This window comes from Pyxicephalus adspersus, chromosome 4 (assembly GCF_032062135.1).
Source record: "Pyxicephalus adspersus chromosome 4, UCB_Pads_2.0, whole genome shotgun sequence".
NCBI classification, from domain to species: Eukaryota; Metazoa; Chordata; class Amphibia; order Anura; family Pyxicephalidae; genus Pyxicephalus; species Pyxicephalus adspersus.
This window is the reverse complement of record NC_092861.1, coordinates 61,210,620-61,234,696: the sequence shown is the minus strand read 5'-3', so window position 1 is coordinate 61,234,696 and position 24,077 is coordinate 61,210,620. Positions and strand designations below refer to the sequence as shown.

Sequence of the window (24,077 nt, the reverse complement as noted above, 5' to 3'; positions counted from 1 at the left end):
AGTAAAATCTGAATTTTTATTTTATTTAATCAATATTCCATGACTTTGCAGATTCATATTTCCTTCATCTGCTGAAAAACAAAGCTGAATACAATGAAAACAGGTATCTTGCTACTTTGTGAAGGATGTCAAAAACTAATCCAATGGTCAGGATCAGATAAATATGCCACTTAAGTTGTGCATCTGCTGCTGGACATCACAGAACATGTCAATCAAAGCACAGCCTGCTAGAAAATATTGTTTTGTAAATATAGTGAGAGAGTTTGAGTAAAATGTGAAGTGCAATGCAAACTAAGGACAGCAAAGAGAAGCAGTAGTAAATGAAAACAATATAAAGTATAGTAAAAAAAAAAAAAAGCTATTTGATGGAATCCATCAATAAGAAATAAATATTGTTTGGGATTTCATTTTAGGTTTGGCTAGTAAATAGCTAATAAAAATAAAGACTATTTAGGAGCTTACACAAAATAGAATGGTACATTTTCAGAGAAGAGATCAGCCTGAATTGTTATAGAGGGGATTTATATAAAGCAAGTGCTGAATTTCAGAAAAACAGGAAGATCATGACAGAAGCATAAAAATAAGTGAGGAAATACAACAGCATTGTTTCCAGAGGTATTTATTCATAGCACATTAACTATGCATGCCAAACATGTCTCAATGGGTACACAGCTAATGAACCACCTGACATTAGTAGGTGTTGTAAAGAAGATTAACATATTATTTTCACTGTGGCTCTTCTAAAATGCAAATGCGTGCATTGAACCTGGAGTGAATACATGGCGTAAAAGCTATAATTCAAAGCCTACATGCATGTACATTTTAATGTACAATTATTCAGTGGAAGAAGTGAATATATCATTTATAAAACATACAATATATGTGAGTCTTCTAGGTTCATGTGTTTTTAATAACAGTCATTTATTCACCACCAGTGGATATTTGTTGAAAGCTATCATCACTGCTTAGAAAATGTGCTAGTTTTTAAGTCTTAATATACATAACTGATGACCAACTGAGAAAGTCTTACTCATTGGAGGGCCTGTATTTACACTGTGCTTGAGAGAAGCCAGGTTGCAGAAAATGGCACTTGAAACCCCAGCTATGAACAAATACCATCTGTCCACCACAAAAGCCACCTCCCTCTACCACATCTCATCATCCACATCCATCATCCCCCCGAAAGCTTACGTGTCCCTCTTCAAAGTTACTTATCTTTTTTATCTGTAGACATATCTCTCTCCTATCACAGCTACAACAATCCCTACATCTCTCTCCATGTGACCTTATATTCTTTTTTTTATAATTTTTTTAATATATATATATATATATATTACAGATTTCTCTCTGCCTCCCTCATCCCCTCCCCCCATCCTATGTGCCTAAATAGTGCACTCTTTTATCATACAATGGTGCGAATTCTTCCACATCCTTGTGAAAACACTCATTATATATAATTATCTGTGTTTAGGGTAATCATGCTTACCCCCCCCAACAGGTGACAGGAAGTGAATATCATTCAAATATTTTTTATATTAGATACCGAATTCAACTTAATAAGAATACAACGAGTAAATTATCAAACAATTATTTGCAGAATACACACAGTTAATACCAATGAGGAAAAAACTTAGAACATACTAACAACAACTAACAAAACTAACAACTAACAAAAAATTCCCAGGTATGGCCACAGTACCCCAACCTGATAACTAATCTATCTATAAATAACATCTAAGGGGCCCAAGTGGCATTAAACCTTGAAGACATATCTCAGAAATCATGATATCCTTCCTCCATCCTGCAAACCTCGTCCACCAGTTGGAACCAACCTTTCATTGAAGGTTCTCTAGAGTCCCTCCAATGCCGAGATATCTGTGCTTTGGCTGCATCAAGGAAGGGCATCAATGAGCGCTTGTACCTGTCCTGTGGGAGTTCAGTACAGTGAAAAAGGATACACTATGGAGTAAACTCGAAGGTGATTCCTAAGACCACTTCAATATTTTGTATAATCTTTTCCCAGTAGTTCACAATCACAGGGCAGTGCCACCATATATGCAACAGTGTACCCTGTTGCCCACACCCTCTCCAACAAAGCGGGGATTCCTGAGAAGACATTCGATGCAAGTGAGTAGGAGCATAATCTCCTGTATCTTAGCATTTACAGATTTCTTGAGAGCTAGGCTTAAGCTACGTACACACTTCCAATTATTGTCGTCGGAAAACGAACGACGAACGTTCCTGCACGATATATATGAACGATCGTATATCACCGATCCTGCACATAGCAACGACACGATCGTTCGTAGATATTGTACACACAATAGATACGATCGTTTCAGCGATAGAGGAACTATGTGCACGACAGGAAAGTGAACGGATGTTCGTTCATCACGCATGCTCTGAACATGGACGATCAACGAACGACCGTACACACGAACGATGTTCAACGATCGTCGCCCAATCCGATCCGCCGGTCCGGTCGTTCGTTTCCAACAATTTTCCTCGTTCGTGGGCGTCGTTGGTTACTTTTTTACGAACGATTTTTTGCCCAATCGATCGTTCGTCGTTCGATTGGAACGATAAAAATTGGAAGTGTGTACGCACCTTTAGAATAACCTTTTTCTGGAGTTCAGAGAAAGTACTGTTTAACCTCCCTAGTGGTACATTTTTGTCTGGATTTAAATGTGTAAAAGCGGTACATTGTTTTTCATAAAAATTTATTTTACAGAATAATATATTAGTATGAGTATAATAAAGTTTGAAACACAAAATCATGTAAAAATAATAAATTAAATTAAACAATAAAAAATATATAAAATATATATAAATCGTACACACGCACTGGCATCACCGGGAACTCCCTGGTGACTCATGGCGTGCAGAAGACGCCGGAGGAAAAAGAAAAAAGACAGAGATTGCGACGATGGACAACGCAGGATGCTGGCAGATGAGGTAAGCGCTTTATTTACTATCTTTCCTACAGGTTTACCTACCCCCACTGATTATTGTAATTAGCGGTACAAAGGTCAGATTCTAAATTAACCCAGCCCTTAGAGAATCCGTCAAACTTCCAGTTGAGTACCTGATTTAGAATAGTAGCCCTATAATTTTGTTTTAAATCTGGTAATTCCAATCCTCCCTCAACTTTAAGACGAAAGAGTATTTTCCGAGAGCCCTAGTTGTCAGGTTGTTGTATAAAGAACAGTATACCGTCGGCATATGCCGCCAATTTATACTCCATATGTCCAATTTCCACACCATGCACATTTGCATTTAGACGCACTATATTCAAAAATGGTTCCAACAAGGCAAAAAGCAGAGACGACAAAGGGCACCCCTGCCTAGTGCCATTATGAAGCCGAAAAGGAGCTGACAACGTACCATTGACACATACCTGTGCAGTAGGACATGAATAAAGGAACATAATCCATTCGAGCATCTTGGGACCAAGGCCCAAGTGTTCCAAAGTAATAGACAAGTACAGCCAGCCCACCTGATCGCACTCCGCATCCGATTAAAGAAGGGTGGGCTGGCTGTACAAACATAATGAATCAAGCAGAGGACCCGCGTAGAATTGTCTCTCGCCTCTCTGCCCGGTATAAACCCCGATTGATACAGATGGTATGGGAAGGGATGATAGTCTGCAATTTATAGCTAACACCCTTGCATACAATTTTATGTCCACATTGAGTAGAGAAATTAGACCAAAACTGAACAGAGAGTGGGGTCCCTACCTGGTTTAGGTAGCATCGAAATGTGAGCCCTCAAAGTATCTTCACACAAAGATCCCTCCTCTGTCAGCGCAATAACATTTTTACATAAGTGAGGGAGTAGTATGTCTTGATATTGCTTATAGTATTTCAAAGAAAAACCATCTGGCCCTGGGGTTTTGCCAAAAGGTGAAGACTTAATGGCTCTGCCCAACTCACTCTCTGTAACATCACCTTCTAACTCTAAGAGTTTTTCCTGGGGTGATCTTGGCAATTTAGCCCTATCAAGGTAAAGATTGATTTTTTGCTTCCTAACAGCAAGGGTTTTCAGGAGATTCATTTTGACGCACTTGATAAAGATCTTGATGAAAATCTCTAAAAACCACAGCTTTCTCCTGTGGAAAATAATCCAAGGCACCAAACTTGTTCTTTATCTTAAAAATATATGAGTCTGCTTTCATATTCCTAAGTGCGTTTGCTAAATACTTACCAGGTTTTTTCCCCCATTCATAAAACCTTTTAGCTACCCTTGAGATAGCATACTTTGCTTTGTCGTCTAGCAATTGCTTTAACTAGGACTGCAGGTGTGTCAATTGTAAGGCCTGCGACCTTCACTGTGAATGAAGAAATCTGCACCAGCAGTTCCTCAAATCTATGCCTATTCTTCCTTTTCCTGCAAGCTCTTAGAGCCATAAATTTACCTCTATTAGTAGCCTTATGGGCCTCCCACACATGTGCAGGTGCAGTGTGGTCATACACGTTTTCTCTAAAGAAAATGCGCGAATCCCTAGCAATCTTGGCATCTATCCCTTTATCCTGTAGAAGGGAATCATTTAAGGGCCCTCCTGAAACCTCCTCAGTTTGCACAAAGTGCCAAGGAGGAATTTGATTCTTATTAGGACAGTAGATATTAGCAAAAGTACATGTCTGATCAAACATCTTCCCTTTAAGATATAAGAACCTTTCATCTGAGTCAGAGACTGAAGCTGCCATCTCGACTGGACACCTCTGCGGAAGCCAATAGCCACCCCCCTTGATCTCCCAGACTGCGAAAAAAAGCCATAGATCCATTGAGGATAATATCTGGAGGCAAATCTAACATGGGAATAAAAGGGGAGATGTGTCTCTTGAAGAAAATTCACTCCGAAGGGAGTAAAGTTCCCTAAGAATTTGATGTCTTTTAACGGCCGAGTGAAGTCCTTTCACATTACAAGAGATCAGAGTTGTGGACCTATTAGACATAGAACATGATCTGAAAAATAGTACAACTATTCAATAACCTCTGTGCAAAACATGGCTGAACAATTTGCCATCACAGTAGCTGGAGCATATACCATGCCACCCTCTCCGCTCCAAAGGAAAACTCATAACATCTAGAACCCACAAGCCATGAGAAAAATAAAAAAACTCTTACAAACAACACGAACAAAAACAAAGCACAGCACAAAATACAAGAAGGCCAGCATCCTTAAAAAGACATCTGACTCTTTGCAGGGGAGAAGTGACAGACCCCGTGGATTGGTGGGGTCTCTTGCATTGATTTCTTTGCCAGAATGCTTGTTGGAGTGATGTAGACCCATATTAGTCCACCTCCTGCCATCCTGGAAGAGAAGGCTTTTGCATTCCTAAAGTAACGCAAAAAGACTCCAAGTCCTCTGGAAAACACAGTGTAGAGGAACCACCATCTTTCCTAGCAGTCAAGGAAGCAGGGAATCCCCAGCTGTATTGTGTACCAGCCTCACTAAGTACAGACAGAAGAGGGCGTAACATCCTGCGCCTATCCAACGTAGCTTCCCAATAAGAATTCGAGGGAGATGACCTCCCTCATGGGACCCTATGTGCCCTGTCGAACCGTAGCGGGCTGTGGGTAAAAGGCCCAAAGTCTGAATAAATACGCCTCTCTGTAGGCTCCAGCTGGTAAAACTATAACCTATAACTTCAGGCAGGCCCCTAATCCTGAGATTTTTCCTCCTGCCTCTATTCTCAGCATCTTTCAACTGATTAAAAATGTCACAATGAATCTTTACTGATCTTTGCTGAACATCTTGGAGATCCCTTATGGCCTTTTCCTGGAAATCCAACCTGTTTTCCACCTCCTCTACCCTGTTCAGGGTGTGGGAAAGATCAGTACGTAGAGAGGCCACCTCTGTTTGGAGATAATCCCTCATGTGCGCAAACATAGAGGAAAGGTCATCTTTAGAGGGTAGGGCACGGGCATACTCAGTCAGTGACCCAGGGGAGGACAAATCCGGCTCACACTGATTGAAGCAAGGACTATGGCTGTGTATCTCTTGAGCCCTGGAACTGGTTGCTGCGTGGGCTCTGTAATGCTGCGGGGGGAGACCACATGGTGTGGCTTCCCGCTGGCATGTCTGAATTCGCCACCATAAAAGATCTTATCAATCTTACCACTGGGTCCCTAGCAGAGCTGCTCTTAGCCTGCTTATGCCCCATCATTTTCCGTCCCGTGAGGTGAGTATCGGGTCGGGGAGAGGTTGAAAACAGAGAAGGCAAACGGAGCACTAGCTCTCAGCAACCGTCCAGTGCCAACTTCAGGCTACACCCCCTATTTTGTGTGTCATGTGTAATATTAATACTAATAATCTGAAAATATAAAGACAGTGGCCACATATTTTTTTTCATAGTTTTTGAATATATCTCAGGGTGTGTTCACAGGGCTTTCCCACCTGTTTCCCATCCCCAGTTTCTACCTTGTGTAAATTTTACTAAAGGAGTTTTACCATTATAATAACCATTCAATAGTTGTTTTTTGGGGGGATTTTTTTGTGATCACCCCATTCACCCAACACCAATCTCTAACTGTAAACTACCACATACATACATCTTGTCAAAGTATACTGTATATTCAGCCTAAAGGCTTTTTCCTTAGGACTAATACATAGTAAGAACTAAAAAGAAAGGTGTGAGTGATAGGGCACCTGGAGTAAGAACAACATAAAATGTCTTCTTTATATTGGTTTGTAATAATCCCTCTCTGGTATCTAAGGCAGTTCCTTTGCCCTTCTCACTATTGTAAGTTAAGGCCATAACTTACTAATTATGTTACTTACTTTTTTTTATTGAGCATTGGTGCATAATACACATTTAATTATTCTGTGCAGAAAATAATGTCTGGTGCAATGTAAACAATGTAATTAGGTTTAATTTAATATATATACATTTATTTTAACAAATTGCATTTTAGTCAGAAACAAAAGAGGGGGAAATTAAATTCAAAATTCCCCCTTTGCTTCAGTAGATTTGCAATGTTACTTCTGAATCAACCAGATGCACTCTGCACTTAGCTTAGAACTCAGCTTCAATTGAAAATAGATTTTTGCTTTGATGTATGCAGGAACTATGCTTCTAATTGTTGAGTAAACAAACCAGGATGGTTCTGTCTGACTATGAACTGATTTTAACCAGCAAAATGCTAGAAAATAAGTAATACAAATATTACCTAAATAAGCATATTGGCTGTCTCCAGCAAAATAGGGTAGATTGTGATCCTAAGGCAGTTATGATAACCAGATAGGCAATACGGAGTAGAAAGACAGATGTTTCTTTATAATAGACCAGACTGTAATTCACCTTTATGGTCCTTTCCTAGGTACTGCTGAGCTCTGGTGGGATATGTTGTCATGCCATTTGGTTTTGGTAGTAAAAGGAAGGTAATATTGGTTCCAGACAATATTAAAATTATGTTAAAGAGCTGAAATGAGTAAAGACTATCCTTTACCTGTTGTTGACCTGGTAGTGGGTGTGGCATTGGAAGATGTCATAGCAGGAACACAGTCATCATCCTGGGAATAGCCAGCCTGTATCGCTCTCAGGTAACTGTGGCTTCTTGTTCGAAAACATCCTGGGAGGTCTAAAGCATCCATTGCATGCGTATCAACTTCACTGAAAACTGACTCACACACCGACTCATATTGTCCATTAATCTCTGTTTCACTCATCTGGAAGAAGAGGACACATGGAGTTGGTACAGCAAATAACAATGATGAAAATCCCTTCCAAACATAGCTGAAGAGATTTTATTTAATTAGGAACATGGTGATAAAATGTATTCTAATTAAAGAAGAATGGAAGTAAATAAACATATTATCTCTATGAGAACAGGGGACCTTGCTGTAGGGACAAGCTCCTAAATATGCTGACTACTGATGACAAGACGAAAGATGCCTGTCAATTTAAGTCAGGGAATTCACTGTGGTTTAGGAGAAACAGTTTGTTATTCTTTTGATCAGCCCAAGAAATCTCAAATTAGAATTTCCCTTTTTTTTAATACAGGTGTACAGTATTTAAACACAAAAGTCACTGTACAACAAACATTTACCTGCATAATACAAATTGAAAATAATTATTAATTTATATTAGAATAGTGAATATATAATGAACAACCCAGGGGCAACAAAATTCAAGGGATGGCCAGTATTGCAGTGTTAATATTAGGTAAATTATGTATCATATAATTTAATCATTTATAAAACAATAAAGCCTATAGTAATCACATAAAGCAAAAACAGCAAGTTACATACATTAGTGGCAAATGTGTAGCACCATATTAGGCAATCAGAAGCAATGTAATGAGGAAATAGATAAAGTTTAGAATAAAAATAGAAAATAGGATCTTTTAGGAGGACCTTTGTTATTTTCATAAATAAAAATATTATTATACCTTATTTAACTTATTATAGATACATGCTTGAAATGGTCAGAATCGTTTAGGCCACTTAATTCTTCTAATTTATTTTTAAATTGTATTGTGGTTCTGAAGTCTGATAACTGTCCTAGGAGGGAGATATCACATATAATAAAAAAGAAACACTCTGCAATCTGCTGTCCTATTGGTTTGGGATTTTTTTCAGTACAAGGACAAAATAAACTGCACAGGTCCAGGCTGTTTGCTTCAGAACATAACACGTGTATTATTTTTACACATTTAGAAAATTTAAGTTATATTAATTACTTTTGGAATGCCTTTTGTGAATGCAAGGTGTAATTTAAACATTAAAATGGACGCATGACACTGTAGTAATGTGGGTGCAGTTTTATTTATTAAATATAATAATATTTTGGATTATGCTGCAATCAATAATATGAGTAAGAACAAATTCCTCATAACAGGCTCTGTACTAAAAAGAGAAATAAGCAAAACAAATGCATTTGATATGACGTCACAATCTATGAAAGAAGAAGGGAATAGGCATAAATGATCAATAAACCTCTACATCAAAGTGATGCACTGATTCTTAAAATGGCAAATTGCCATCAAAATTTAATTTTCTTTACAGTTGAATAGCCACATTCTTTATGGATGTTATGCAATTTTATCTATGTAGATGTTGCAATAAAATTAGAATTGATGCTATTCCCTTTTTCGTCCCATCAGAGTACACAAGATGGCAGTTGTTATGTCATAGCACTCCCAGAGAAGAAGAATTCTTACAAAAAATCGTATATTTGTTATTTTTTATGTCAAAAGGAACAGTGTTCAGCAGTATTCATCAAAACATAAAGTACTTCCTTAAGGTCAAATCTATATATAATAAAAGCATGTCTGAAAGGTATATAAATTACTCATCAATAGTAAAATGAAATCAATAGAATATCATAATAAAAGACTGACATAAGGTAATTGCTGTTTGGTTAGATAGGGGCACAATATACCTGTTCTTTGTTCATCTGTTCATGTTACAGCTATTTTTATCAAAGCTAGTAAATTTCTTTTGTTTAACTGTTAGTTAAAAAAAGACTTACAAAATCTTCAAAATCAGAAGGGCAATTTTGAAGGATGCAAAAATATTTGCCATCGTCAGACACAAGTGCATTTGTCCTGTGCTGCCCCTTCTAGTTGACCTGCAGGGTGTCCACCATGATAAATTTACATGACACCAACATTTTTGGTGCTGCAGAGTAAACCTTGATGGACAAACATCACATTAAAAAACTGCAAGCCATACCCCGCCTTCTCTATGTTTTTTCCTCCATTGCTCAAATAGGACTGTGAACAATCTGTTTAGGTATCATAGGGGACACTGACCTTTGGTTTCATTGACAACCTAGCCTTCAGAGAATTCCACTTATCAACATAGCAATTACTACACTCAGAGGAAGGAGGCTGCACAGACCAAGCACCTTTATGAATGTATACAATGAAAACATTTAGTACAAATAAAGTTGTATGTTGTGCACCATACAGTGGATGAAACAAAGAGAAAGGAAAGGAATAATGTAATATGGAATGATGGTGGGGAGTGGCTGTGATGCATACTTCATACACAGAATTCTGTCATTGCAAACATCAAGGGCTCGATTTGAGCATGCTGTTACAACAATGAACGCAAATACTAAATAATTATTAAACAAAAATATGAGGTCCATTGGATCTGGCCTTAATTTTACATTGATGCACAATGAATGTGGCACAATCGTGCCTTAAAACATTTTGATAACACTTAATGCAATGGCAGAACAAGACTGTTTGCGTAAAGTGAACATTTTAAAGTATTTTCTTTTATAAATTGTATTTTTGGATCCTGATCAAAATAGTTTTTTTTTTTCAGTAGATTGTGTAGACTAAATTTAGACATGCAATAATTGCATTGCTCAGAATTTGCAGTGTATTTTAGTATGATGTATGTAGTCATTGCCTTAGAGGAAAGTGCAATAGGCTACGCTGCTTTCACACAGCAGTGAAATAAGATCATCACAGCTGCAAAATATGAACACAGGTGATGCTCTAGATTTGAAAACAGTGAATTAAAGATTTCTCCTAGCCTGGGAATATACAGGGTACTGCCACCTTGAGCTCAGGATAATCCTTTGAGGTAAAGCATTCTTGCAGACTTTCAATGAGGAAATCCTGTAAAAATAAGAACACATTTTTGTTAGTTATCAATAAAGATTAACATTCCCATTTTTTTCTTTAAGATACTCCATTTTTCCAGAATATTCACTTCTTTGGCGATGGTCAAAAGATTAAAAAAAACTCCTAAAAAGTAAAGTGTTTATATTATGCCTACATGTGTTTAGTTCAGTATCAAGCATCACATCTAAAGGCAGCACTGGCATAGAAAGCAAAGTTTGATTAGTGTACTAGTTCAGTTTTCTATCTGAAATGCATACCACTAATATTTCCTCTAAGTATTTATGGAACCTCTGAATCTAAAGGCAGACCAAGAAATGGAAGTAAAAGTTAAGATTTATATATCTCTGATCCTTTTAATGTATGTATTGGAGACCAAGTTTACCAGCATGTTCTGATACACAGTCATTTAAAAAAAAAAAAGCTCAGAGTAAAGTGACAGAATCTGTGCAAAGTCCCCTTCCAGTGCTCCACATCAGCTCTTTCTGCTGCCTTAAAATACCTGGTGCTTTCAAGAAACATGGAGAAGAATGTGACCCCCCCCCCTTCCCATTTATAAAAGCTTAACACATGCCTGGGGGGGGGGGGCATTACAATACCCCCTATCATTCAGTGCTAGCTTACCCTGGGGATTTTAATGCTGCCACAAAAAGCACTTGCAAACTGCGTACTTTGTCGGTTGGAAAGTTGTTTGCACAAACACTGTAACTTTGTCCTGAATAGGTCACAGGGCCTCTGTAAATCTGTCATGTCTGTCATGATTATAACCATTTGGACCAGCGCAACAAATTTAAAGCAGTCAATTATGCAAGCATGCATGTGGAAGCCAGAGATGAATAGAAATAATAGCTAGATGCACAGTTAAAGTACATATCTGTTAAGTTTAATAGCTGCCCTCCTATCACAGAGCACACGCAGGTCTTGCAATTTATATGACTTCTTTGCGAACTACACTGCAGATACAATTCAGTAAATTACTCCAGCATGTGAATAGACAATACCAGAATATTAGTAATATATCTGTTCTTCTAGGTTCCTATAATGAAGGCTTCAGTGTTAGGTGTACAGCATTTTGCAATGCAGAAGAGTCCATTTTGCTTAGTGTTGTTCCCCTCCCTCTCTGTGTAAGTACTGCTATATAGGGGATTAGGCAAGCTGCTATAAAGACAGGGTAATATTTCCAGTTCTACGTAAAATTTCCTTTTTCCCATTTAGTGCATTTAATTGATCCCTAACTAGATTAAAATCGAGCCATGCACAAACAGCTAAGTGCATGAGGTCAGTCAATGCCACAAACTCCTGAACATGCTTTGTTTTGGCTTGAGTGGCTGAAACAAAACCCTGACTTCAACCCTTCTAGTCAACTGGGGAATTAAAAATGTAAGCCAGGTCTTGAAAGGCAGTAATATTACTATACAAGTATACTTTTGGATGAGTGTGTAAGCATTCCTGTTGCCGTAGCTATTTCTTTCTCTAAATATATATTGTCTGATTTTAGCTGATAATTAGGTATGCCCCTTTTGTAGATCTCTATTTTATTACAGTTTTCCTTTAAAATTTCCCTTGGCTATTGACTATTTATCTGTAGTAAAAAGCATTTTTACCATGTGAGAATTAGTTTTAAGTAGATATTCAATCAAACTGGAATTCCTGGACATAGGAGACCCAACCTCCCTGCATAAACAAAGTCCATAGATCATTATATTTAAAGTAATTAGCAATAACTTAACCATCTGATGTCATATCCCCCAACCAAGGACAGGGAGGAGAGACCCAAAAAGAAGAGGAAGATCTATGGGTAGTGACAGAGGAGTTCTCTTTTCCCCTGTCACTGCCCCAGTAACTGGAAAGCTGCTTTGGTTTAGTTACTGTGCCCTCTTTTGCAAGCTTTCCTTAGCTATTGGCTGTGTACCATTAAATAAACTTCTCTGTCAGTTTTTTAGGATTTTATTCATTTTGTATACATGGTATTACTGTACTGAAAATCAAATAGGCATCTGAATTCTCTTTATAAATGTGGCAGTTATTCTGGTTTAGTAGTTGGTGTTTCTACTCTGTTCTGGGTGTCAGGCTTTCCATCAGCATTTTGAAAGTTGTACAAATTGTCTTGCAGGAAAGTTTATAATTTGGTGGAGTAACATCTAGATTTTGTTTTTACATTTTCAAAATCCTAGTAATCCTAATATTATTATCAATTCTCCTGGACTGCATATATTGGCACAGGTCCTATAGAGGGTATTTCAAACCCAAAAAAAATAGCTTTATCAGACAAGACCACAAACTATTGCACCAGAGATTCCATCAACAGGAGTCGCATACAACATAATACAAACTGTCAAAACAAGATTAAATAAGATTCACCCATTCCTTTTAAATTCAGCAAAATGTCACCATCAGCAGTCACATAAAACATAGTAGAGAGAGTCCAGTAACAAACATGATGTGCCAATAAGCTGCTAAATTACACATGGAATAAATCCTCTTTAAAATAATGGCTGTAATAGACCAATTTGTTTGTAATAGGAATCTCTATATTATATTGCACATGACTACCCATAGATGAATCTCACTAAATTTAAATATGATGAGCTTCAAGTAAAAATAAAAAAAATCACAAATCATAACTTGTGGAAGTAGAGGACTATAAAGAGATAAAAAGGTGAGAGATTTCAATTGGGCTTTAAAGTATCTTCTCCTTCACTGTTCCCTCTGAACCACTTTTTCCTTTGATCATATACTTCAGTAAAACTCATCAGAAGTTACATTTTTAAATATCATATCATAAACTCTTTAAATGCTTAGTCTTGTTAGGAATTCCACAGCAAAGACAGTAGTAGAGATAATTCAGAAAATTAAAACTGAGCAGCAGCAGGTGGCTATAATGTCTTGCTGACCACAAGGGAGTTGACTCATTAGTGTGGAAGACCTGCATACACAACACAATATGTATTATTAATAGAGCAAAGATAGCTGGTGCTCTACCTGACTGACACAGCTGGCCTGGCTAAGCGTACTGACAGCTCTCATGTAGCTCTGGTTCCTTGAACGGAATTTTGGAGAGTTATAGTTTCCTGATGGGTCCAGAACATGTCCCGCAGGCATTTCACTTGCTGCTTGTAGGTAACTCTGGCTACAAAACACAAAAGACAGTGTTGAGAGAATCTTAATCATAATATTGCCCCGGTTTAAGAATAAAAGTATATTTATTCGTCTCCTCCATTTATTTCAGATACAGTGCTAAATACAATTGTACAGCATCTGAAAAAGACCATTTATGTATTCAGCAATTTCCTTCTTACTTTGTTCAAGAAGACCAGAACTGGAAGATAAATTGCATTCCGTGTTTAGTATACAAAGGAGTATGAGCTCAGGTGTAAAGAACTGCACACTTAATAACCTGACTTGACAGCGATAGTTTTAATACAAATGCTAGTATAATTTCATTGAAAAACAAGTGTAGCGTAATGTTAATTCCATCTTACAATATATTTATTAAGTCATCAGACTTCCAGGGGTCAAAAATCATGGCTGGCAAAGAAGCATAGAGATAAATAATTTTGTTAGCCAAAGTTTATTTTTTGCTGCTGATACATATAAATATATATTCAGTTTTTCCTATAAATACACATACCATCCCTAAATTGTTTAAACCCTTTAAGTTTAAATGTGACACCAGACTGCAAACATAGCAAGGAATTAACTATCCACCCTATTGCAAAATGATCAGATGCCAATTTAATTCTTTAGCCTTAATTAAAGGGGACTCTATCATGTCTCTTTCAAAATAGCTGAGAAATCTTAAAGGCACTCTAGCATGTTTCTATCTACATGACAGAGGTACAGCTGCATTATTTACCTTACCAAGTAGCATGACCACATAGTACGTCACAGTAAAGCCTTTTGTTAACTTTAACTAGGGACAATTGCCTACCATCCATATCCACTTCTGGGGAAAACATTGTCTTTACACCAGGTAAGTCCTGTAGTTCCTTAAAAGGGACAACTATAAATGTAATTAATGGAAACACTTCAAAATAGAAGCAATTACAGAAGGCTGTGCTGTAATTCGGTTTTTAGCATAACTGATTACAAAGAATCAAAGAACAAAAAAAGGTAGCCATATTTTTTACATGAAACACGTGTCTGTCATAATTAAAAGTATTTATTTTTTATGGAATACAGTACCTGACCTTATTCACTTTTCCTTAATAAGCATTTGCAGCACACCTCTCAAAGTATTTTATTGTTGTCAAAAAATTTGTGAAGTACAGCGCTAATATAGCTAGTGTAGAAGGTAAAGGTCCCCAAATAGAGAAAAATATTTTTAGATGGTGGGTAGGATGAGAAAATTAAGCATTTAATATATTCAATTTATGATTGTTTTTGCAGGGTATGCTACAGGTAAATGACAGGAGTGATGAGCAGTGTAGGAGTGAAAGAGGCATGAAAGTGAACCTGTGCATTGTCCTGTCTAAATAATGCACAAGTTAACTTTAAAGTAATTTACTAAACTGTATTTATATTTCTTTATTTTTTGTTGTTTATTGGAGATTGGTAATCATTCGTAGCACCCCACTGCAACAATTGAAAGAAAAATTAATAAGTTCAAGAACAGTGTGCAACTAAACCATCTCAATTATATCTATGAATAAAACTGTCCTACTGTTGGTCAATTTTAAACTGCTATATCCTCTGCTATATCTCAACTTTTGAGATAGCTCTTTCAGAACCAAACTGAATGTTGGATGTTTGGGCCAATTTGTGCCCAAATCCAAACAACAACACTCCTTTTGACATGACTGGCCCTGTGCTGACTCAGACTGTCTTGGGAGCAACAGGTCATGAGATAGGCCCTTTTTCTGCTATGTTTATATGCAGACATAAAACATCATAACATAAACTACAACTCATGAATCAAAGGGTGACAGCTTTGTAAGTTTGTAGTGCACAAAATGTACACAACTCCATTTGTGTTGGTAGTTTACATTAGTACAGTTTGTAAAATAACAGGTAATTTATATTTGCCCACTAATTGGTGACCCTTACAAAACAAAGTACAATGCATCAGCCATCGTTTAAAAAGCTTGTTATGAAAGGAAAATGATAAAGCTTACCTAAACCCAAAGACCAAAATGTATTATATTGCTTACCAGTCCAAAGATTTGGGGATAAGTTTTTTTTTTCCTTGATGTTGACCTGATTATCCTGACAGAAGCACACCTATTGTTCCCAGACAGGAAGTATTGGTACTCTAGTACAGGATTACAAAAACATCCACACTATTCTTTTCTATAATATAAGGGAGTGAACTGTGAACATTGCTGATAATAAGAGTGCAACACAGGCACAGGTAGTAATCTGTTTTTGCATATATATATATATATATATATATATATATATATATATATATATATATATATATAACACTTTTAGTGGTATATTTAGTAGACCAAACAAAACCAGTAGGAGAAATGTAAAGTTTTGATACATTCACTTATTGGGTAAATCAATTCTTTATGACAGATATTGTTACCATATGGAGTATAGGTAAATCCCCACAGCCATGAATCCATGACAGAATGTAGCTCCTGAAAGTGACCTTTGTTCCATACCATCTCAAAGTAAGGTAATTTATGTCAAACAGTCATGTGCAGTATTCTTATGCACTGTTACAACAGATATTATCCCTGGAGGTCTATACATTGGTTTACAAAGCTCAGTTTTGATTTGGTCACTATGAATGTACCTTTATGTGCATTTTGCCCCAACCATATCAATGACACCTATTATTTCTATAACACGATTTTCTATAACAATTGCTTCTAGTACAATGCAACAATCTCATTATAGCAGAGCCGCCTGTATTTATAAAAATGCCTATCCCTGACTGCAGTGATAATGAGCCATAATCAGCTTCTTATTCACTTATAATTGATTGAGGAAGGGGAAGTACAAGAGCTAGGCAGCTGCAAGATAATGAATGAGAAATTGCTCTCTTCAAAGAATTTAAAAGACCATTTTTCATCAGATTCCAGAGCACAGCAAAAGACTTGTCAAAACTGCAAGTGCAGAAAAAATGCATTGTGTACAGCATCACACAGTATTAAACAGCACTGTGATCTTTGGGAAAATGTTTGAACAAATGTTGTTGTTTAATGTATGCAAAGAATTTTGACTGACAGGTGACTGCAGGATTGTATTGCTTGTATTACTTGTATTGAGAACTATGCAATTCAAAAACATAGATAAACAGTTCTTACTAACAAAATATTCGGAATGCTTTCAGTCACTTTAGTGATTCATACAACCCGCCTTGACAGCATGGCAACAAAGGTAAAGCCATTTATATACACATCAAAATTTCATCCTGTAACACAATCCAGAGAAGGATACTGTTAAACTCTACCAGGCTCCTGGTGCTGATTTTACAAGGTCCATTAAGTCCCGATATACTTAATAATTGATAAATTGAGTAGCATTCAAAATTTTCTCTCAAATTGCTGCAGACACAAATGGAACAATACTCAAAACCCAGTATGGATGCCCCTGAACACCCACCCTGTGACCAAGCGCCACCTTATTGCAGTAAGAGGTAAGTTGAGTTTACTTTTCCTATAAGATTCTTTGCTTTTTGGCAGCCCATATATTTACCAGGGCTGCCACAATCTGAACCTGCAACATTTTTATTAACGCAAAGCAGTGTGTTACCATGCATTGTAGTGTGCTGTAACACAGGTACATTTCCTTTGTGCATCTATGTCTCTACAAAAATAAATGGCACTGCAATGCACCAACATGGGTATGGTACAATACCAATCATAATACATAGGTGTCAGTGGGCCCTTAAGTGTCTTCTGTGGTAGATTTCTTCTTTCATTATTTTGTTGAAACATTTATAAAGTCCTCATTCTGTAACAAAAACAGAACTGGTTTAAAAGGTGTTTTTGTATATTTGGCTGACATTCAGATTTGAGATCTTGCTGTGCTGTATGAAACAGATGCTAACTTAGAGCAAATGATAAAAATATCCACACATCTTGCATTCTACTGAAATACATTCAGGCTAATAATTATGCAAAGCTTAAGAACCCTTTTCACCAGGCTGAAAAGTGTGCTCTTTAAGATTTCCCGTGTGTGCCAGTGTTAAAGATCCAAAAAACGTTGACAAGATAATATATGTAAATGATCAAATTGATGAATAAATGTGGCATTAAGAAATGGTTGCATATCTACATGCGGGTGTTCTTAGTTTGCAGTGAAATTATATCATTTTTGCAGTAGATTCTATCATACAGGACAAAAGTATGACCTTACAAGAAGCAAGAACTAAAGATTTTTTCAGGAAGAAAACTACAATTGTGGTAAGATATGACGCCAGGAAGATATGAAATATTGAAAGCTTTCATTTTCATGTATTACCTTTTTGGCCAAAAAATATTGGCAATGTGTAATATATATATATATATATATATATATATATATATATATATATATATATATATTGTAACAGCTGACTCAGGGTTTCATCCAGGATGATAGGCACATTTTCCCCAGATACAGGTTATAAGCAGAATATTTTTCTGTGTAATCGGACAGTTTTCTTTTTGACCTAAAGCCTGAAGGGGGTGCTGAAGTACCAGGCTCAATGACAATGAGCTTCTTGGCCAGATGGGGGAGCTAAAGAGGCCTGGGGATGATCAAGTGTTATTGTCTCAGCTGAAACCCATCCTGGAAATTAAGCTGTGGATATAAACTCCCAGCCTGCTCTTTCCTGTGTCTCTGTTCTTGGCTTCTGAGCTGGGAGGAGGGCCAAGGTGAACTGTGAGCAAAGATGGTTTTGGAAAAGCTGTATGGTTTGGGCCTTAGAGTCCTGAGCAGGACTAGGTTGGGCAGGATTCTTAGTAAAGGGATCTAACAGCTAGTTAGAGGCCAAGTGGCCAGGCTTTATTTTGCTGTTTTTTTGTGAAAATAGTATTAGTGAATAAAACCCTTTATGAACTGATAACATGCTGGCCCTGTTACCTGTTTAAAACACCCCCCGTTGCTACAGGCGATCTCACAATAAATGTATATATATATATATATATAAATATTACATATATATGAGGAAGCACTAGTCCAACACTCTAAAAAAAGAGTTTAAAAGATAATATAAAACAAACATGATTATAAGGAAATAAATTCTAGACAGATAGACAGACATGTTCCTGCAGAAACTCTTTGTTTTTTTTGTCATCTAATTGAATTACATTTCCTTTTGGTCGTCTGTGTTTTGCAAATGTAGTGTTGTTAATTCATTTAATGCATTGTAAGGCTGAATTATTTACTGATGATAAACAGCATTTGGTTCCAATTAAATTTGAGCAACATGATTTTAATGCTTTCCCTTCCATTTTCTAGTGAGGATAATTTAATAATAAAAGTTATTCTCTACACATTAGTAACCTCTGTTTTACAGAGCTCTACTTAATATCAGTCTAGTTTCCCTAATTGGACTTAACAGTTTCCAATTACTTACTTCTAGGATTGGAACATTTACCTGAATTACTTTTTTTTTTAGCTTTAAAAGGACATTTTTTAAGGTCCCCCTGATAATAAACCATATAAATTAAGAGGTGTTAAAGTGCAGTATAATTTCCACAACCAGCTGCTCGGCCTTTTCGCTAAGATCAAGTGTAGTATCTACCTTTGCCCTTAGGGGTGTTGAAGCTTTTAAGTTGATACGGTGGATCTCGCTTGGTCTATCCCAGCTATTTGGTCCTGGTGAGGTACCCTCTACTCGGCCCTGTAGGATCGTCAATTAAATTCGGCTTCACCTACTTGCTGCTATTGGGTTAGAGGCTTAGCCCTTGCCAGGAACGAGCTTGCGATCTTCCCTTACCCCCCACTCTTGTGTCACCACCCCGGTAGTGGACACCAAACTGCCCTTTCAAAACAGCCAGAGAAGCCGACCATCAAGGACACCGAGGAAGCCGACGCCAGAAATCGAAGCCAAAGCCTGAAGCCGAAGCCGCAGCAGAGGCTTGAGGTGTCCGAGCAAGCAGAAATGGCCCCGAAGATGACCGAGAAGAAGAAGCACCCGGAACAGGCCCAAGCAAGCCGGGGGCAAGAAGAGAGACCATCCACCTCCGCCTCCGCCCCAGCAAGACCAGCCCCAGCTGCATCTGCGGGAGCAGAGGCCAGCGGAAGACGCCAGACTGCAGATGGGGTTCCAACCCTGGAACCCTGGATGAATCAAACAGCCGTCTTCCAGCTGAAGGAGATGAACGGACGCATCCCAGATATGACTCAGGAGGTCTTCGGGAGGAAGATGGTCATCGACCAAGGATTCTCCATAGCCGAGACCCTCTCCATCCAAGCTTTGGTGAGAGGTATCTTCTGTGTCACATTTGTTTCTCTACAGGTGTGCAGGAGATACTGGGAGAAAGTGAAGGCGGCAGAACCCGGATCCCCTTTCGGCAACTTTGTTGCCAATTCGCCCATACAACGGGAGGAAAGGCAGGTCACGGTGTCCATGCGCAGCCCTCACATACCTGGACAGGACATCGCCACATACCTGAAAAGATTCTGCACGGTGCTGAGGAAGCCGACCCGGATCCTGGACGCCAATGGCTTCTGGACTGGTAAGTGGAACCTCACCTGCAAGCTCAGGAGAGACGCCACCACGGGGGGCCTTCTGCACTTGCCACAGTGCATCAAGCTAGGCCCATGCCCCGGAATCCTCCACTATGAGGACATGCCCCGGACCTGCAGAAGGTGCGAAGCAGAAGGTCACGTGGGGAAGGATTGCCCCGCAGTGTTCTGTAGACTCTGCCGTGCCACAGGGCACGAGTCCAAGGACTAAGATCTGCAACCTCTGTGGGGAAAGAGACCATGTGTACCGGGAATGCCCCAAGAGGACAAGGTCCTACGCTGGGGTGTTAAGAGGCACAGGACATGGAGGCGACAATATCGGACGAGACAACAGAGAGGGACCGTCCACCAGAGGTGAGCACAGATCCCCAGATGCTCCAGGGCAGCCTACCTCCCTACCTGCTCCTCCCAGACCCTCCTCCTCCAACCCCAGACCCCACACCACCCAGGACCCCACCCAGGCCACCCGGCCAAAAACCTCCCCCAGGCCCACTGGACCTGGCCCCAAACCCCAACCCCCCAAGGAACATTTTGAGAAGGTGAGTGATTGGTGGGAGTTCGTGAAAGTCAAGCTCCGCAGCTTCTTTCAAGCGAGGGGACGCCAGCAGGTGTGCTGAAGGAAGAGAGAACTCAAGAGACTGCAACGTGAGTTGCAGTCCTTGCAGGACCTCTACCAATGCGGCTGGGACGTTAGGCGAGACCTGGAAGAGACCAAGAAGCGCTTGAAACAGCACTTTGAGGAGGACGCCAGGCGCATCATCTTCCGTTCCAAGGTGGAGCATGTAGAGAAAGGTGAGAAGTGCAACTCTTTCTTTTTCAGGAAGCTCCACTCCGGACACACCCCCCTCGCCGAGCTGCGGGACTCGACCGGCACACTCTGGAAAGGTAAGTCAGAGTTGATGGAAGTGGTCAGCGACTTCTACCGGACCCTCTAATCACCCAAAGAAACAGACGACGACGCTCCGAACCGGTTCCTGTCAGGTATCACCAACACCCTCGATCCTGCAGGCGCAGCATACACTGACGCTCCCCTCACTTTGGAGGAGCTGACCTCCGCCGTCAAATCCCGACCTGTGGAAGCCAAAGACGATCTACAAGCAAATCCGTGGAAAAGACTCTATGGAACCTGTTCCGGGTAGGAACGCAGTCACCTGCGAAGAAATCTGGATCAACATCGGGTCTAAAAGACTTACCAACAGGCACATGGACTTGTATGGATGGCGGTTCAAGGAGGACTACCCTTGAGAACTTTCATGCACGCCAGGAACTTATGTAGGTACAGACACTGCCCCTTCTGCGTCATCGAAGAGGAGACGGCTCTGCACGTCTTCTGGCAGTGCCCCTACGCCCAAGCCGTGTTGAAGACCATGGAACAGGAACTGAGCCAATTCTTCCCGAGAACGACCATCACATACTGCGCTATGCTGTATAGTCTGTTCCACGGCGAATTCACGGAAAGTCGAAGGATTTCACGGAAAGTCGAAAGGAGCTTGGAGGATTTTGAACTGTGTTAAGAACGCTATCTGGTGTACCAGGAAGCGCCTTATCCTCCGGAGGGAGAGGATGTCCATCGAGGACTGCCACAGACTGGTCCTTAGTCTGCTCGGAGAATATAACCTCATGGACTTTCCAGAAGAGGACGTCTAAGAAGGCCCCCCCTCCCCTCAGCCCCCAGGCTACCCTTGTAAAAATAGTTTAAGAACTCTAATAAAGCTTCGGGCCTGTGAGTTCCTCCCTACCCCCCCACCCCCAACCCTGCCCCAATGCACAGCCGTTCTTTATTAGATGTGTGAAATGTGTGATATTAGTTTTGTGAGAGCTCAAATAAAGCTTCGGGCCTTGGATGAGCTCTTAGGGACTGTTTTAGACCAAATAGTTTAAGGTGTGGATCAACAATCTGTCGGGGTAGTTTGCGATACAAAGCCGCAGTATGGAGGGATGTATGTATTTATTTGTGAGTGTGTTGTGGGGGATTGTAATGTAGTGTTATGCGCTGTGTCGCAATTCCATGTATGAATGAACCCGGATTGTATTGTTTTCGAATCTTGTGATTAATAAAATATTTTATTCAATCAAAAATAATTTCCAGAACCAACTAATTTTTAATTCTTTTTGTAGTGTTTAGCCATTTGTAAATGTCGTGAGTTTCACATTTTATGTTATTGCTTTTGAATATTTGTTAATGTATTATGTAATATAAAAATTACCAACGATCACTATTTGTCTTAGGTTACAAGGATCTTTCTTTTGACAGCGGGACTGTTTGTTTGACAGTTTGTTTCCGTCAACTAGTCTTAAATGCCCTACACTCAAACTGTCTCAATAGACTTCCAACTTCACAAACGTCTTTAAAAAGTCTGTTTATTCCTCCAGAATGCCTAGTGGTTGAAAAATGGTGCCCAGGAATGAATAATTGTAAGGTTGAGAAATGCCAATCTGGACTTTGCTGAATATGATTTTTATTCCGCCTATGACTAGGTATTTCTGAACTTTTTTCCAGGACAAGAATTGCATTACAAGCCCCCCATCTATATAACATTGGTTGTGTCTGAATAAATTGTGCCACAAATAATATAAAAATAAATTATGAGTGAATGTTTGGCATCGCTTTTCTATACAAATCATTTGTTTTACTTACAGATACAGTTCATTTACAGATCGATTGTAACCAAGTGTTTGTAAGAGGTATAAAAACTAAAAATGCAATAATATCTTCAATAAAAGAAAATAAAATTTGACTTACTTTTGTACTTCTCCATGTGATCTCTGCACAATAGATTTCAGTATTGGTTCAGGCCTTGCTGATATTTTGGGGGATGTTTTAGGGCTTGTGTCAGAGTCTCCACTGTCCTCCTCCATGGCTTTGATATAACTCCCACTTCGCATCCTTCGACAAGGGATCTCCTCATCTTTACTACCAGAGGGATAACCTCCCCACTCATCTTGAGGCACCTGCCAATATGCCATAAATAGTTAAAAAAGTAAACTCATATCCTAGACATTAAGGACCAGTAGCCAAGAAACAAGAATATTCTACAGAACCCACATTTGTGTAGATGAGTTTTCACACCTTCTAATATATAATAATACAAATATGGGCAGTTATGATCCATCCAATTATTCATCACATAGACAAAAATGATCTTCACACAAACATCATCATCCAAAAAATAATTTTGCCAGGATTTATTGTTTTATTGATTTATTGTTACATGACAGTTGAAAAAATGTAAGTACAATGCATCAAGAGAATGCAGTAATAGGGTTATGTTTTGGTAACTTAAAAAAGGCACATTTACTATTTAAATGGATTGCTATATTAGTATATAAGGTATTATTGGGTTATGATGTATATAGCTGTGACCTCCAAACTGCAAAGCTTTAGTCTGGCTGCCCAATTAATTTAAAACTTAACATGCTGATAGGTTCAGATAATTTAAGCAGGAGTGTCATAATAATAACCAATCAAAAGAGTGCAGTATGAACAAGCAATTGTCGGTTGCTAAGCAACGTGGTTTGCTGCAGAATTTCCAATTCTATGAAAAATGAACATTTAGAACAGTACATCATAGCAGAATAGTAACACTATTAATAAATTCAAATGTCTGCAGTTTTGCAAAGTAAACACATTTACAGTTAAAGTGAACCACAGAATTTAATATTCTAAATCTGCCTTTCACAATCTCCAGAGAAACTCTTTATAAATAATTAGGTCCTATGGAACCCCTACTAAAACCAATTCATTGAATTCATATAAAGATAAATGCTCATTACATTAGTTCTTAACCACCTGAGCGTTACACTGATTTCTAGATTTCTGTTCCAAAAGCGTCACAGGTTTTCATGAAATTTTTTTTTTT

The 24,077-nt window shown here is 38.7% G+C and overlaps 1 protein-coding gene and 1 pseudogene across 5 annotated transcripts in view; one reads left to right on the top strand and one right to left on the bottom strand.

Annotated features, from left to right (window-relative positions):
• The window catches only part of DLGAP2 (DLG associated protein 2), a 433,479-nt gene that overhangs the window by 51,658 nt on the left and 357,744 nt on the right, over nucleotides 1–24,077 (bottom strand). For 4 of the 5 annotated variants that reach the window (XM_072408410.1, XM_072408411.1, XM_072408413.1 and 1 more), the window contains 4 exons: nucleotides 22,961–23,169; nucleotides 13,567–13,714; nucleotides 10,522–10,581; nucleotides 7,453–7,672 (listed from right to left, as the gene is read on the bottom strand). In XM_072408410.1, coding sequence (XP_072264511.1) covers nucleotides 7,453–7,672; nucleotides 10,522–10,581; nucleotides 13,567–13,714; nucleotides 22,961–23,169 — 637 coding nt within the window. The remainder of the gene's footprint in view (nucleotides 1–7,452; nucleotides 7,673–10,521; nucleotides 10,582–13,566; nucleotides 13,715–22,960; nucleotides 23,170–24,077) is intronic. The other variant, XM_072408412.1, reaches the window with a different exon arrangement.
• LOC140328649 (uncharacterized) lies at nucleotides 18,982–20,834 on the top strand (annotated as a pseudogene).